At 38.8% G+C, this 16,484-nt stretch overlaps 1 protein-coding gene across 3 annotated transcripts in view; it reads left to right on the top strand.

Moving 5' to 3' along the window:
* zgc:158464 (uncharacterized protein LOC791139 homolog) overlaps window positions 1-16,484 on the top strand; it is a 99,185-nt gene that overhangs the window by 73,379 nt on the left and 9,322 nt on the right. For 2 of the 3 annotated variants that reach the window (XM_052530799.1, XM_052530800.1), the window contains 2 exons: window positions 15,433-15,607; window positions 15,690-15,809. In XM_052530799.1, the coding sequence (XP_052386759.1) occupies window positions 15,433-15,607; window positions 15,690-15,809 (295 nt within the window). Of the gene's footprint in view, window positions 1-6,583; window positions 6,728-15,432; window positions 15,608-15,689; window positions 15,810-16,484 lie in introns of all 3 variants that reach the window. The other variant, XM_052530798.1, reaches the window with a different exon arrangement.

Below are 16,484 nucleotides of genomic sequence, written 5' to 3'. Positions count from 1 at the left end.
CTTTATTCTCTAGGTGGGAAAGAGCCAGGCGGAGGGTGGAGGAAATGGCATTGTCCATGGAGTGGTTTGGAAGGTATACAAACTGGAGTGGGTCAAGTGTGTTGGGGAGGCTGGTTTTGATGTTGTGCATGAGTAACCTCTCAAACCACTCAATCATGATTGGAGTCAGTGCTATTGGACGGTAGTAGTTTAGAGAGGACACAGGTGATTTCTTTGGTACTGGTATGATGGTCGTGGATTTGAGACATGTGGGGACGACTGCCTGGCTCAGTGAGGTGTTGAAGATATCTGTTAGGACATCTGTCAGCTGTGCAGCATAGTCTTTCAGTACACGACCAGGTATGTCGTCGGGAAATGCAGCCTTGCATAGGTTAATCATAGACAGGGTCTTCCTTACATCGGCTGGAGACAGACAGAGCACCTGGTCATTGGGAGGTGTGTGCAGTTTTCGTGCAGGTGTGTTATTCTGCATGTCAAACTGTGAATAAAAGTGGTTGAGTGTATTCGGGAGTGATGTGTCATTATCACAGGCCTGTGGCGGGGGCTTGTAGTGAGTGATGGTCTGAATGACTTGCCACAGGCTCTGTGTGTCTCTGCTGTCTGTGATTGTGATTGATTCTTTTGAGCATATTACTGTTTTGCATTTTTGATGCCACTGGACAGATTGGCTCTTGTTGTTTTGAGGGCTGTTTTTTTCTCCTGACCTGAATGCCTCATATCTGGTCTTTAGCAGCACACAAATCACTGCTGTCTTCCACGGCTTTTGGGTTACATGTGTTGTGATGGTCTTGGTGACTGTCACAGTTTCAGTGTACTCCTGAGGTCTGTGAGGTTGTTGTAGGTGCCTACCTCGTTAAACATGTTCCAGTCTGTGCTCTGAAAGCAGTCCTGTAGTGTTGAGGTAGCATGAGAGAGCAAACGTTTGAGAGCATGAGTGTTGGAATCGCTGGTCTAGTGGGGTTAGCTCTTAGCCTAGCTCATGTGCCTCCATGCTTGGAACGCTTCTGTCCCCTCTCACACGCCGACGTTGCTGTTTTGTGCTCGTAGCATCAGAAGGTGAGGCCACAGTCTCGTGTTCGGCTTCAGCAGCAGACCGAGGCCTCGTAGCTTCTCAGTAGTCACTGGTGAAAGCTGATGTTTGTACACTCTACCAATTTCCAAAAGGCTCTGTCGATCTTAGATGTGTTTCTGAGTGCTTATCTGATGATTTTGCGATAAGCTGTGACTGTTCGAAGACAAGTAAATAACATAAAAACACAGTTTTTGGGACCCGGAGTGGCCGCTGCGTCCGACCGCGATGCCATCTTGGTTTATATAGGAACATTCTTACAAACATCTTAGAATTAATCTTAAGAAAAGTCTTCTTTCTAAGAAGGTTTTGGCTTCTATCAGACTCATCCAGTAGCAGAAATCTGCTCACACTAGCAGAACTTTTGTTGACTGTTTTATCACAGATGGCAGCGCTGCAATGCCACAGAAATGGCTGTGAACTCTTTGAAAAGGTGCTTGACTTTTCTATTTGCGTGCAAGGCGTAGGCAACAAATTTTTCCGCGTTTTCGCCATATAATTACCTCACACCCCCATGTTTTAAATATGCACAATCTGCCAGCAGCTGATCAAGAAACTCTTTAGGAGAACGAGCGTTCCTCAAAGTCGCAGCAATCCTGAATTCAACCAGACTGACTGTTCATCAGAAATCAGAGGAGTGATTTATGGATGTTACTGAGTCTTCAGCATCTCAGCTGTACGACTGCTTTCAAATCTGGAGCATGAGATAAACCGGCTGGCCTGCCTGTGTTCTGCCCTGGGGAATTGTGGGAAATTGAGCCAGCTTCTTTTGCACACTGTGTTCCCCCAATTTTGCTGGCGGTTCAAGGAAAGGACAGCGAACAGACACTGTGTGCAAGACTTACTCATCATCTCGAGCCGTGACAGATCGAGGAGCTTAGCCAAAGTTCAAAGCTGTCTCTGTCTGTATGTATATGTGTGTGTACAGCAATATTCATCTGAGGCTGATGCGTGTAATATTGCAGCACTTCTGCCACTTTTATTAAATTGGCTATTATTTGGTGACAGCGGGTTCCTCATTCGTTGCAATTTGGTAAAATGAGCTGTGAGAGAGAGCAGAAGAGCGTCTGTCAAAGCAGCAGTGTGTAATTGCTGTTGTAAGTGGTGTTGCTGTGCCTTTGCAATCATAAAATAATTTATTTTTGAGAGTAACGGCAAACGCAAACGATACTCTCGAGTCCTTGTGATCCCGCCGTTCCTGCTTCATATCTGTTTTCACACTCTTTAAAAGAACTAAACTCAAAACTTCACTTCAGTTGTGCTTGGGTCGCTGTCTGTTTTCCATTCACTAAAGTTGATTTTATTTTATTTTATTTTATTTTATTTCCATATTTAGTTGGATGTTTGAGAATAAATATTTTTGTAAATGTGTTAATGAAATTTAATTATACCATATTGATTATATATCTTAATGACTAAATGTAATACATTTGTATGTGTAGATAGATAAATAGATAAAGTTAGAGTATGTATATACGTTAATAAATGTAAAAAATAGTATATAATGATATGTATCAGAAGCACACCATGGACATAAAACCTTTTATGGTCTCCGTTCATTTCACTTTAAATAGTTTCAGTTTGCTTTAAAGTTCATTCATGAAGTGTTTGAATATGTAAAAATTAATGCAATCTTCTGTTGAAATCCCTTCGGTTCAATTAACTTCATGTTATCCTACTAAAGCATAATCCAAAATTTGTTAGAGCCCTGAAACGAATGAAGTGTGAAAATATTCTGAAATGAAGACAAACCATCACTTCCTCTTCCTCCTCCTGCTCCTCCTCATCTTCCACCCCTTCCTCTTCTTACCCCTCTTCCTCCTCCTCCTGTTCCTACTCTTCCTCATCTTCCTCCTCATCTTCCTCATCCTCCTCTTCCTCTTCTCCCTCATCTTCCTCTTTTTCCTCCTCCTCTTCATGTTCCTCTTCCTCCTCCTCCTCCTCTTCCTGTTCCTGTTCCTCTTCTTCCTCCTCCTCCTCCTCCTCTTCCTGTTCCTCTTCCTCCTCCCCCTCCTCCTCTTCCTGTTCCTCTTCCTCCTTTTCCTGTTCCTCTTCCTCCTCCTCCTCCTCCTCTTCCTGTTCCTCTTCCTTCTCCTCCTCTTCCTCCCCCTCCTCCTCTTCCTCCTCTCCCTGTTCCTCCTCCTCCTCCTCTTCCTGTTCCTCTTCCTCCTCTTCCTGTTCCTCTTCCTTCTCCTCCTCTTCCTCCCCCTCCTCCTCTTCCTCCTCCTCCTCCTCCTCTTCCTGTTCCTCTTCCTCCTCTTCCTTCTCCTCCTCTTCCTCCCCCTCCTCCTCTTCCTCCTCCTCCTCCTCCTCTTCCTGTTCCTCTTCCTCCTCTTCCTTCTCCCCCTCTTCCTCCCCCTCCTCCTCTTCCTCCTCCTCCTTTTCCTCCTCCTCCTCCACCTCCTCTTCCTCCTCCGGCACTGGTGTTTACCAACACACTGATTTAGCATGAGGGATTTTGCCAAGGCTCTAAAACACACTAATCCTCACAATGTGGTGCATCACCGACAGGACCGAGTGCTTTCAGAGAACTCCTCCGACGCCTGAACATGCAAACAGCTTTTTGGCTTAGAAGCCTCTCGACTGAGTTCAGCTTCAGTGCAGAAGAGCCGATATACACAGTTCATCTTATCTGGGTGGCAGCGAATGCGTGCGACTGGTGCGAATTCACTTCTGCCTTCCTACAGCCAAAAACAATTACACACTAATCTGCGGCACCCAATGAGAATTAGCTCTTTAATCAGGCTCCTGGCAGGCCTTCGCTTCACCCGCTGTGGAGGAAGCTATTATATGAGCTGTCAAAGAGGCTGACCTCGCTAGATCGGCTCCGTTCAGTGAAACGCCAGTGGATAATGGCGACTCTGTCAACTGCCATCAGATCACGAGTGCTAGCCGAGATTCCTGCTTAATGTTTTATCTAGACGTTGCTCACATAGAGCCCTCAGGAGTCAAAAACAAGGGCGAGTTCATAACCGAGTGCTTGGAGGAGTGCATTTATCGGCTCGTGAAACAAGACAGCACAGTCAAGAAACCGCCAGCTTTACTCTGGATGCGCAGACAGTTCGGGTCGTTCGCCTGTCAAGCGCTGAAAGCATCCGATGCCAAATGAATCACAAGTGTGTTTGCTTTGTATTTCAGAGATCTGTCCGGCCTCCGGAGGAGCTTTTGTTTGTGTGTGCTGTTTGTTTTGGTTCGCATGTCGTGCCGAGCTGTTTCTGTCAGTGCACCGACAGGGAGAAGATGCATAGAAAGCAGACTGAAGGGATTTGTTGCTTGTTTCATTATTAAATAGACGCGGTTTGGGGCTTAAGTGACGGCGGTGTCTCATTTTTAACTCTCAGTGTACACTGCCTTGCTCTCTGGTGTTTTTAATTAACTGGCACAGCAGAGTTAGTTCATGGACAGAAACCGTCACTGCAAAGGAATTAATGAACACAAATATACTCATGTACAGACACTGCAATCACTTTTCTATCTACTGAAGTTATAGTCGAATACAGACCAAACTGCCACTCCTTCTTGATACCTTGGCCATTAATAGAAGAGTTTTATAATACCTTGAACTAGCATGTTAATGGCATTGTACTAACACAGTAATAACACAGTAATAACATGATTATAGTATTGTTTCCTGTCATTTCTTGTTACAGTTGTTTTTGGTGTTTTATGGGGATGCATGATATGTTGGTAAAATATATTTTACATTTTTCAGTGGCAGTCAGTATAGGATATTTAATATCTAGTTTTTTATTAATAATCACAAAGGTATTCACATATAGACACCACAGCCACATTTCTGTCTACTGAATATAGTCAAATACAGACACATGTCAAGCTTTGCTGAAGAACAACTGAACTGTTCCTTGGTTTATAGTACCTTGAGCTGACATGGTAATAACATAATGATAACACGATATAGTTTCATTTACTTTAATGTCTGTTCTTATTGCACAATGCACAATATTTGTTAAAATATATGGTAACACTTTACTTAAATCTTTATATATAAAGCATTATAAAATCATTTATGCATCATGCATTGTAATGCACCTATAATGCATTGTATAATCTCATTAATAATTGTAAATGCAGTTATAATATATTATAACACTTATCTATTCATTATTACAATTTTAGAAAGTACAATGCATTAAAACATATCAAACAAAATTTGAAATATGATAATGCATGATCACTTTGGCTACAATTATTTATGAAAATATATAATGTATTGCAACATACGTTATGAAAGACCGTATAATGCATTATAGATAAAGGCTTTAAGTGTTACCGAATGTATTTTTTATTTATCAGCATCAGTCAATCTAGGATATTTAATTGTTTGTGCTCATTTGTGATCAAAATGTTAGGCGTTTTTTAGTTATCATGTCACGTTTATTTCTGTAGCGCTTTATACAATACAGTTTGTTTCAAATCAGCTTCGCAGTGAAAGCAGTAAAATAATGGAATTGATGATGCAAACTTTATTGTTTTTGAGACAATATTCATATTCTGCTTCAGAGCATCTTTAAAAAAACAGTAGCGTCTCAATAAGTCAGTTTAATGCTTTTCACCTCAGTTCATGTTTTGGTTATCGACCATAACATTAAAAATAATTATTGGCATCAGTCAGATTTTTAATATTGTGCATCCTTATTTTTTTTGTAATCAGGTTTTTGGTCTGTGAGCAGCTGGATGAAGAGTTTTCTCATCTCTAGACGAGGACGTCTTTCACTCTGTTAAATGTGCAATTTAATTTCTAGCTATTATAACACAATTTATCCAGAAATGTGTCCCGAAAGGTGTAAAACCAGGCTCCGCCGAGCCTCATATGCTCTCGGTGCTGTTATGATATGGATCCGCTTCTCTGGTAAATGAGTGGGATGTTCCTGAGAATAGATTTGCTGTCACCGGATGGGTGCGCCTCTCCAAGATTACGTCCAACAAAGCTGCATTAATAGAGAGAGAAAGAGAAAAGTGCATTGCTTCATGCTGTAGTAGACACAGTTTATTGTCTTTGAATAACACACCAGACAAGATCTGACACGTGTGTAATGAAAGAAGCATACGGAGGAGCTACAGTGTGTGTGTACTCCTAATGAACCGTATAATCTGGGAAAAAAACATCTGAATCCCACAAACCTTTAACCGTCTTTCCTAGGAGTCGACTTGTTGCACTTGTTTGCATATATGATTTTTTATATTCAGGCTTTTGTGTCTCATATTGGGGATTGAGTGTGTAACTGCAGAGTTTGATCATTTAGAGCCTCAGAAATCAGATGTGGAGTGAATCCTGAGGTCTGTAGCTGCTTGTGTTTGACCGGCAGAATACTGAGTGCTCTCCATCACTGTTTGTTTCCTGGTTCCTTCCTGTTTCCTGTTTCCTGTTTCCAGTCTGTGACTGTTTGCCCTGCTGACCTGATCCTGCCTTCACTGACGCTCCTGTCCTCTTCTCTCCTGCCCTCCCTCTGTCTCTCTGTCTCTTTCTCTCCTGTCCTCTGCTTCTGTCTGCAGTGGAGATTAAGGTCATTAAGGATCTTCCGTGGCCTCCTCCGGTCGGGCAGCTCAACACCGGTCCTCCTCTGATGGAGGCGGTGGAGGCTCCGTCCTCTCCGGGTCTCAACACCACAGCCTCGGCCTGCGACCAGCTCCAGCACGGTGGGTTTGTCCTCGTCCTCGTCCTGAATGCTCCACACGTCCCTCCAGACCCCAGACCTCTATCAGTTCAGTTCAGTTCAGTTCTCACATGCAGATCTCAGAGCCTGTAGGAGAAAGAACACCTCTAATATCTCACTTATAGTCTGATGAGATTAACATTTTACTGTGTGACTTTATATCTAACAGCTGTGCCTTTGTTTTTGTTATGGTGAATAATCTGAACTGGCATCTGTGTGTTTGACTCTCTCTGTTGAGGATGGCTGTATTGTGCTGGTCTCACTTTTGAAAACAGGTGAAGAGCTTTTTGACTCCTGAATCACATAAGCTCAGATAAAGTTAAAGGGCTGCTGTGAGATTTAAGCCTCTTTCTTGCACTACCGTCCATATTTAGCATTTGCTTCCAGTGAAGCAGAAAATGACTGAAGGCTGGAGTCCAGCGCTCGGCGTCTGCAGATCCTCTCAGAAACAGCTTCTGCTCAGACGTTTAGTGTTTCCCTTCACAGTTTACCACCTCCATGTAACATAATCACCAGGCTCCCGACTGCGTTTCAGTCCTTTGACAGGGAAATGTTGAAAAGCGATTGTCCCGTAGAGATTACAGATGTTCAGATCCTCAGGAATAGAGTTTTACACTATCAGATGACTAGAATTCACGTTTCCATTTCACACGTGTTGTATCGGGGTGCTGCTATTAAACCAAAGAATGCTTGAAAGTGGTGTTGTGTGTCGCTCCTGAACGCGCTGCAGATCCAGATTTATGTGTGTGGCGAAGTGAAGGTTTGTGTTTCTGCCAGCGAGTGGATTTGAGCGCGTCGGGCGGCTGTAAATTAGCATGGATTGATCCTTTCCTCCAGAGATTAACCGTAAGACGATCCTGACACTCCACTTCCTCACAGGAATAAACAGGTTAAAGGGTCGTCTCACAGAGATCAGGGACATTCACTGAGAGAAATGCTCAAATTCAGATCCCCAAGCTATTAAAAACACTACAAGTGATAAAAAGAAAACATTTTAGTTCATTTACATAAAGCTGAAATGAAATCAAATGTATTAAATGTACATTTAAACTGAACTGAAACTACAACTGAATTAGAAATTAAAATAAACTAAACCGTAAAAACACTAAAGCTAATAACAGTTTTGTTAGTTTAAATAACACTAAACGCAAAACTTTAAAGCTAAAATAATAAAAAATAAAACTGAATATATATATATATATATATATATATATATATATATATATATATATATATATATATATATATATATATATATACATTTAAACAGAATAAAACATTTTAAAAAAATAAAAATATTAAAATAAAAGCTTATTCAAAATATTTATTAAACACTATAATAGTATATAAATAATAATAAATAAACATAGTTGTGGTTGGTTTAAAACCTTTTACGCATTTGTACTCAAGTTATTATTTTAGTCATCGTTTTAGTTTTTTGACAAAATATATCCTTTAACTTTTAGCTATGCCATATTTATTAATTCTGTCATTTTAGTAATTTGTTTAGTAATTGTCAGTTAACCTCACTAATCAACCAGCCAGTTATTGCACTACCAGTTGACCATCTCGTCATTTATTCCTTAGTTCTGAACTATATAGCATCTCATCAATCTGACGAGATATTAATTTTTGCCTGCTACTTTTGATGAGCCAGAAACAAAATTTGCATATAAATATCGTCAAACCCTTTTGTTTGCACCAAGAAAAGCCAGCGCTTCTTTTGTTTTGGCGTCTGAATTAATTGTTGCTGCTTTCCGGTCCTTTCTTCCGGGCTCATATCTGCCTCATGTCTCTGTAGAATATGAAATAATAGAATTAAAAGCGATGTAGATTTCATTATGCGAGCGTGAGTGTGGGGTTTAGCCCGCAAGGCTTGCTTTTCTCTGCCTTTGTCAAACACGTCGACTGTATTCCCGGGGTTTAATGAACAAAAGAAACAAAAGAGGAATGTTTTTCATGCATCAAATTCAGCTGATTCCACACACACATGCTGTTTTATTACTCAGGACTGACGTGTTGAATAGACGTGGCTTTACCTGCCTGTGTCGAGTCTGCCGTGGGCTTATTGGCCGAGTGTGAATGTGTTAGTAGTTAATCACAGCAGAAGTCAGAGCGAGATCTTAATTGCAGGCTGTACTCCTCCTCTCCCCGCTGAGCGCTGCACTCGCCTGACGGATCTTCCATTAGTGAATTAGTAAAGGAGAATTAATTAGCAGCTTTAATTAGTCAATGTGTTCAGAGGTAGCCCTCGTTGAGTGTTTCAGAATGCAACAGAGCCTTTTAATGTCCATATCTTATCGTCTGTGGATTCAAGACAAACCAACATGACTTCAGTGTTTTTATTCACCGGAAGATTCGCAAAACGTTAGAAGTTAATTATGTAAAATTGTTAAATTGACAGGAAATTATGTTATGAACTGGATCAGGAAAACTGAAAATAATATAACAATAGTTAGCCCACACAAACACTAAAATGTATAATATGGTGATAATTAATAATAATAATAATAATAATTAATGTGTTTATTATTCTTATCATGAAATTTCTCATTTGATTTTCCAGCACTGTAAAAAAAGCAAACAAACAAACAAAAAATCTTTATGTAGTCACTTAAGTTTTTGCTCAAAAAAATTGTAAACATAATAGAAAATTCATGGAAAATTATAATCAAAAGATGTGTTTATATATAAATACACTTATGATAGTATCTACAGAGACATAAGAGTCCATCAATATGTCCCTGGTAAGCTCTTGGGTTTGATTCTGGTCGTCTGATGTGAAGTGAGTCTGAACCGGTTTCCTCTTTAAAACAGTTTGATGATTGATGGACTGACTGACGGACAGCAGTGTCTCTCCAGTCCTTCACATGCTGGATTCTTACATCAAATGTTTTGTTGTTGTGTGTGAATGGCTGTTATGTGTCTATGCTCTGAGGTTTCCTCACCCATCCGACAGCTCGATCTGATAACGGGATCGCATTCGCTCCTGACACCTCATTTCCCTTTATCTCTGAATTGTGAGCAGGATATTGTCTTGTTTAGTTCAGGTTTCTTGTGTAATGTGTTGTAGAGATTGCTTAGAGGTGACAAACTTGTAATGCATGTTATAAATATCTTGGTCTGTTCAGCTTATAAATTTATTTTCCTGATGTTCTTCCTGTACCTCTATAAAGATGAGATGAGATGAGTCTGCTTGCTTCTATAATAACACATATACATTGGTTTTATAGCTGCCTGAATGAATGTAATCATAAACTTCACAACTGACCATAATTTTTGAAAATAATTGAAAGAATATTCTCAAAATGTTAGGGCTCCTGCAATACACAAAAGAGGGATAGAATCATAGATTCAGACATTAAAATGGAATTTACTGCGTAATGTGGGATGTTAAAGAATTTGGCCAAATTTGGGTGAATAAATAATCAGTGAAAAAGTGGATCAGTGAATCAGTGAAACGGTAAATCAGTGAAACAGTGAATCAGTGAATCAGTAAATTGGCTAACCATTGATGCAGTGAAACAGTGAATCAGTGAAACAGTGAATCAGTGAAACAGTGAAACAGTGAATCAGTGAATCAGTAAATCAGTGAAACAGTAAATCAGAAGATCAGCGAATCAGTAAATCAATGAATCAGTAAATCAGCTAACCATTGATTCAGTGAAACAGTGAATCAGTAAATCAGTGAAACAGTGAAACAGTAAATCAGTGAAACAGTGAGTCAGTAAATCAGTGAATCAGTGAATCAGTGAAACAGTGAAACAGTGAATCAGTAAATCAGTGAATCAGTAAATCAGTGAAACAGTGAATCAGTAAATCATTGAAACAGTGAGTCAGTAAATCAGTGAATCAGTAAATCAGTGAAACAGTGAGTCAGTAAATCAGTGAATCAGTGAATCAGTAAATCAGTGAAACAGTGAATCAGTAAATCAGTAAATCAGTGAAACAGTGAATCAGTAAATCAGTGAAACAGTAAATCAGTGAAACAGTGAGTCAGTAAATCAGTGAATCAGTAAATCAGTGAATCAGTAAATCAGTGAATCATTAAATCAGTGAAACAGTGAATCAGTAAATCAGTGAATCAGTAAATCAGCTAACCATTGATTCAGTGAAACAGTAAATCAGTGAAACAGTGAATCAGTAAATCAGTGAAACAGTAAATCAGTGAAACAGTGAGTCAGTAAATCAGTGAATCAGTGAATCAGTAAATCAGTGAATCATTAAATCAGTGAAACAGTGAATCAGTAAATCAGTGAATCAGTAAATCAGCTAACCATTGATTCAGTGAAACAGTGAAACAGTAAATCAGTGAAACAGTGAAACAGTAAATCAGTGAATCAGTAAATCAGTGAAACAGTGAAACAGTGAATCATTAAATCAGTGAATCAGTAAATCAGTGAATCAGTGAAACAGTGAATCAGTAAATCAGTGAATCAGTAAATCAGCTAACCATTGATTCAGTGAAACAGTGAATCAGTGAAACAGTGAATCAGTAAATCAGTGAATCCGTAAATCAGCTAACCATTGATTCAGTGAAACAGTGAATCAGTGAAACAGTGAATCAATATGGCTGCACACTTCATCACATCACAATATGGACTACTGTTTGTAAATATTTGAGAAAACTATCGTCAAACTCAAAGCTCTTCACAACAACCTGCCAAAATAAAAGATTAATATTAGATATTATTGTAGAATAAAATGTACTTCTAAAAATAAATAAATACCATAATAAATCAAATAATATTATAATCTTAAAATAATACACACACACACACACACACACACATATACATATATATATATAGAGAGAGAGAGAGAGAGAGAGAGAATTGCAGGTTCTCACTGTAAATGTGTGTGTGAACGGCTGCTTTAAACCACAGCAGAGGCCGTCAATCAGTCTGTACAGAAACACAGCACTTAGTTCAGTTTGACAAGCGCTTTGTCTGTTTTCAGTGCGTTGCATGGTAAGTGATTCTGAAGGAGAGCGAAAGGGCACAAAGAAACTGCTCTGAGAGATGAACGTTTAGGAAAGGAGAAAGGCTCTGGCATTCAGTGCAGGTGAAGCGCCTCAGTGTTCGGTCTATTAGACATGAAAAGGTCAGAGGAGAGTCTGTGTGCTCAGTGATGTCAGATTCATGACTCGATGCTGATTGGACGTGCCGTCGTCACGGTTACAGTCGTGGTCTGCTGGTTTGAAGGCAGCTTCTGAGGTCATGCAGGGGTCACGACAAGGTCATGTTATGACCGCACAACTGTAGGTTCACGTCGTCCTGTGTTTCACCTGTGTGTGTGCGTGTGTGAAGTGTTTCTCTTTCATCTCTCTCTATCACACTCTTCTCGGCTCCTGAAGAATGTCAGATTTCATAACATTTGACAGTTATGATCCACTCGAGAGGCGCCAAGCACATTTGCATGGCAGGTTTCCATGGTAACAGATTGTTTCTTCACCGATCTACATTTTATGCCAACAGTAAACAAAAAATATGGCATTCCATCTCATGCAATATGCACACACACAGATTCACACACACTCACACAAGCACACACAGACACACGGACACTCATACACACACACACTCAGGTACACAGATACATACGAGCACACACACACACACACACAAACACAAACCCTCGTGCACACAAACACACACACACACACATCAGAACTGCTTCAGCATTATTGCATGATCATAATGCTATTTATTCCTGCTAATATTCAAGCACATGCTGTTTTATTAATCTGAATATTGTTTATGCTCATTGTCATGCATTCATTGCATCCTGGTTATACATATGTGTGCAGCAGAACCTGATGTGATTTAATTGAGTGAATGTGCATTACATTAATACCATGTTACTGCTTTGTGATCATGTACTGAGGTACAGCTGTGATTTTACTGGACAGGTGATAGTACTGCCTTGCTTTTTCTTGTCATGTAAATGTCATCATAAATGTCACCTTCACAGGAAATGACAAAATGTCAATTAAAATTATATTAAGACTACCATTCAAAAGTTTGTGGTTGGCAAGATGTTTTCGAGAGAAGTCTCTTCTGCTCATTTATTTGATCATAAATAGAGTAAAAACAACAGTAAAATTGTGAAATATTATTACAATTTCAAATATATATTTTTTTCTGAGTGAATCTGTGTTAAAGTGTAATGTATTTCTGTGATGCTCCGCTGTATTTTCAGCATCATTCCTCCAGTCTTCAGTGTCACATGATCTTCAGAAATCAGAATAATATGATGATTTACTGCTCAATAAACATTTCTGATTATTATCAATATTGAACACAGTTGTGCTGAACAATATTTTTGGGAAACTGTGATACATTTTATTTAAAGATTCACAGATGAATTATTTTGTAACATACTGGCACTTTTGATCAATTTAATGTGCCCTTGATGAATAAAAGTATTAATTTCTTCACACAGTCCTGTTAGTAAGCATTGTCTGAGCATTGGATTGTAAAATTGATGAAAGATAGTTTTCCTAGAGCTGGAGGTTGTTAGTACTGTATTGACGTGAGCTGCTGCTTCAGACGGGCTGTGGTTCAGGAGTGTGATGACCGTCACACTGACAGCACTGTACATCCTCTCCTCGCTGGAAACAGAATCAGATCTAAAGCGTACAGTATAGACCTCCAGCATATCATTTAAATATCTTTATTCTTGATGTTCATTTAAAAAGAAAGAAAGAAAGAAACGGATGACACATTGATAGTTTTGTTTACCCATAAGTCTTTGCTCAGGACACTGTGAGCTACAGCTACATATGCTGAGTATGTTACTGTTATAATCCCTGATACGAGAAACTCGGTTTAATTGATCGTTGATGTTGTAAAGAGCCTGAGTCAGAGATCAGACCATCCATTCACTGTAAATACACTCATACAGTGAGACTGAGATACACACACACACACTCTCTCATACACACACACACACACACAGGCTGCAGATTCATCCATCAGAAACATGAGCTCTCTCACTACAGCTACATCCTGTGACCTCTGTGACCCCCGTGACCTCTGTGACCTCTGTATCTCATGTGGGACACATAGTCTGTACTGGGCCTAAATCAAAACATGTGTTCATAGACACAGATCAAATAAACTCATCTGTGGAATGGTTTTGAAGGCATCAGTGATTGATTATGCTGATCTCATCCATCTGCGGATGTAGGGTTTCCAAACTTTAAAATGCCTTTTAAACACAGTGCTTGCTCTTTTTTGCTTGCTAGTATTTATTTCTGTCAGTCGTTCTTTTTTTTCAGCAGCTGTAAAATATTTAGTATTTCATAAAAAATTACTAATTAATTTGATTAATTATTATTAATTTATTATTATTTTTTTTATTAATGGCTTGTGTTTTATTATTTATTAATTGTATTATATTAGATATTGATTCCTATACACTATAATAACAATAATTCACTACTCAGTTTCACTATAAAGTTAACAGCAAATAGACTCTTGGTCAGGACTCCAATATTAAAAATAATAATACTGTTATTATTGGATGAGGAGGTCGCTCTTCATCCAGTTGTTTTATGAAGCGTCTCTCTCGTCCACTGCTCCTCTCGTTACATGCAGGATGAGCTTCCATCCCTCCGGCGCTCACAGAGACTTCATTGGACTGAGTTACGGCCCGCGGGGAGCTTCTGCTCAATAAAACACAAAGCTCACTGTATGGACTGCTAGTCTTACAAGGGCATGCTGGGAATTTTCTTCAAAAACTATTTCTGGAGAGCAGTTACAGGTCACTTGTGGATCTCATTTTAACATTTTAACTTTTTTATCATATTTTTTTAACAACACAAGGATAACCTCCAATCTGATTATTATGATAACAGAAATAGTTAAAAATGCAAAATTAATATATATAAAAAGGGGTTGAGTTTTAAGGTGTCGTGTTACAGTATAATTAAACAGTTATTGCAACTCCATCTCAGTGATTTTATTTGTTTTGTTTTGTTTTCTGACATGTTGGTGTTTTATTCTTCTCTTGGATGTTATAAGTTGAACTGAGATAAAACTAAAACTGTGTCCAACTTCATTTCAGGCTGCAAACCAACAAAATGTGATTATGTTCTTTTCTATACCCACTGTAATTATTGCAATTACAGAAATAGTTTAAAAAGAAATAGAAAAACATTTGTTGGGTGGTTATACTTTTTTTTTAAGTGTATTTGATCAAGTGTATTTATACAGTTAAGTACATAATATGAATGCACTGTGGGTTGTGATTAGCATTTAGTTTAGGGTTTGCTTGTAATTATATATTATTTACTGCTTTCCCTATACTAAGTGAATTTAATGTGTAACAATGTTTTTTTGTTGTTGTTGTTGTTGTTTTATATTTTTTACTAAAATATTTGTATTAAATATTAATTAATATGATTTAAAATATCTACAACAAAAATATTTAAGATTTTCAAAAAATGTTTAGATTAACCTTTTGAATTGTATTTTTATTTTTATTTTTTAATTTTTTTTGCAATAACTAGACATTATGCATCTTAAAAAAAAAAGTTTGCTAGTAAAATAAATGGGAATTAAATATAGGTTTGAGCTCCAATAATTGTATTTGTACAGAAATGAGTTTTTGGACTGACAGCTGTGTGTGAGACGTGTCATCAGTGGTGTACGCCTGACATGTGCTGTGCTTCTCCTGATACAGTGCAGTTTGACGGCGTGGACAAGTCCCACATGTCTCCCACTAAGGAGCTGAAGTGTCGTCCGCTGCAGAGGCACTCGAGCGGCTGTCTGGTCAGCACTAAGATGAGCTCTGTGGAGCTCAGCGGGCCGAGCGTGGGCGAGCGCATCGACCCGTCCATGCCTCTGGAGAGCCAGTTGTGAGTCAAACACACGGCAGACGCTTCATAGCGACTCTGGCGCTCTTCTTCACTCAGCTCTCTCCTTCTGTCTGCTCCACAGCTGGTATCACGGAGCCATCAGCCGCACGGACGCCGAGGCTCTGCTGCGCTTGTGTAAAGAGGCCAGTTACCTGGTGAGGAACAGTGAGACCTGTAAGAACGACTTCTCGCTCTCGCTCAAGTAAGAAGATATTCATCACACACACAGATTACTCTACAGCCACTAACAGTGAGCTCTTACACACACACACACACACACACACATTCGGTTAGTTTACCCAGTTATCCATGTTTCATAGTGATATTCAACCCGAAAAAAAATTACAGCATGATGTTCCAAAATTGTACAAATGATGTGTATGTACTGTACATCTATGTGTATTGTTATTTCAGGATCACTGCGAAGTCTAGATTATGTAGTCTGGATAGTTTTTATTCATTTTTATTTTTAGGTGGTATATTACGTTAAACTAATTGAAAATTAGAAAATTGGTTTCTTTGTGCACTTGCTGAAAAAAAAGTTATGATATTTTATCTGATTGCTAGATCATTCTAACGTTAAAAGGTGTTAGCAATGAGTTAAATCTAGTTATTAACATGTTAAAACATGTTAGCAATCTGCTAAAATGTTAGAGACTTGTTAAAACATGCTGAGAATGTTTTGCAGCATAACTATTCTTAGCAATGTGCTAAAACTTAGGAAAAGAGTTAAATACTAGAAACATGTTAGCAACATGTGAAAACTTCAAAGTATGTTGGAGATGTGTTAGAAATAATAACGTTAGCAATGTGCTAAAACAGAAGGAGCATGCTAGCAAATAGTGTTAACTACTAGAAACGTAAGTAGCTAACATAA

The sequence above is a fragment of the Carassius gibelio genome, chromosome A18 (genome assembly GCF_023724105.1).
Source record: "Carassius gibelio isolate Cgi1373 ecotype wild population from Czech Republic chromosome A18, carGib1.2-hapl.c, whole genome shotgun sequence".
NCBI lineage: Eukaryota > Metazoa > Chordata > Actinopteri > Cypriniformes > Cyprinidae > Carassius > Carassius gibelio.
The sequence above is the reverse complement of the archived record's forward strand: the minus strand, read 5'-3'. Positions and strand labels throughout refer to the sequence as shown.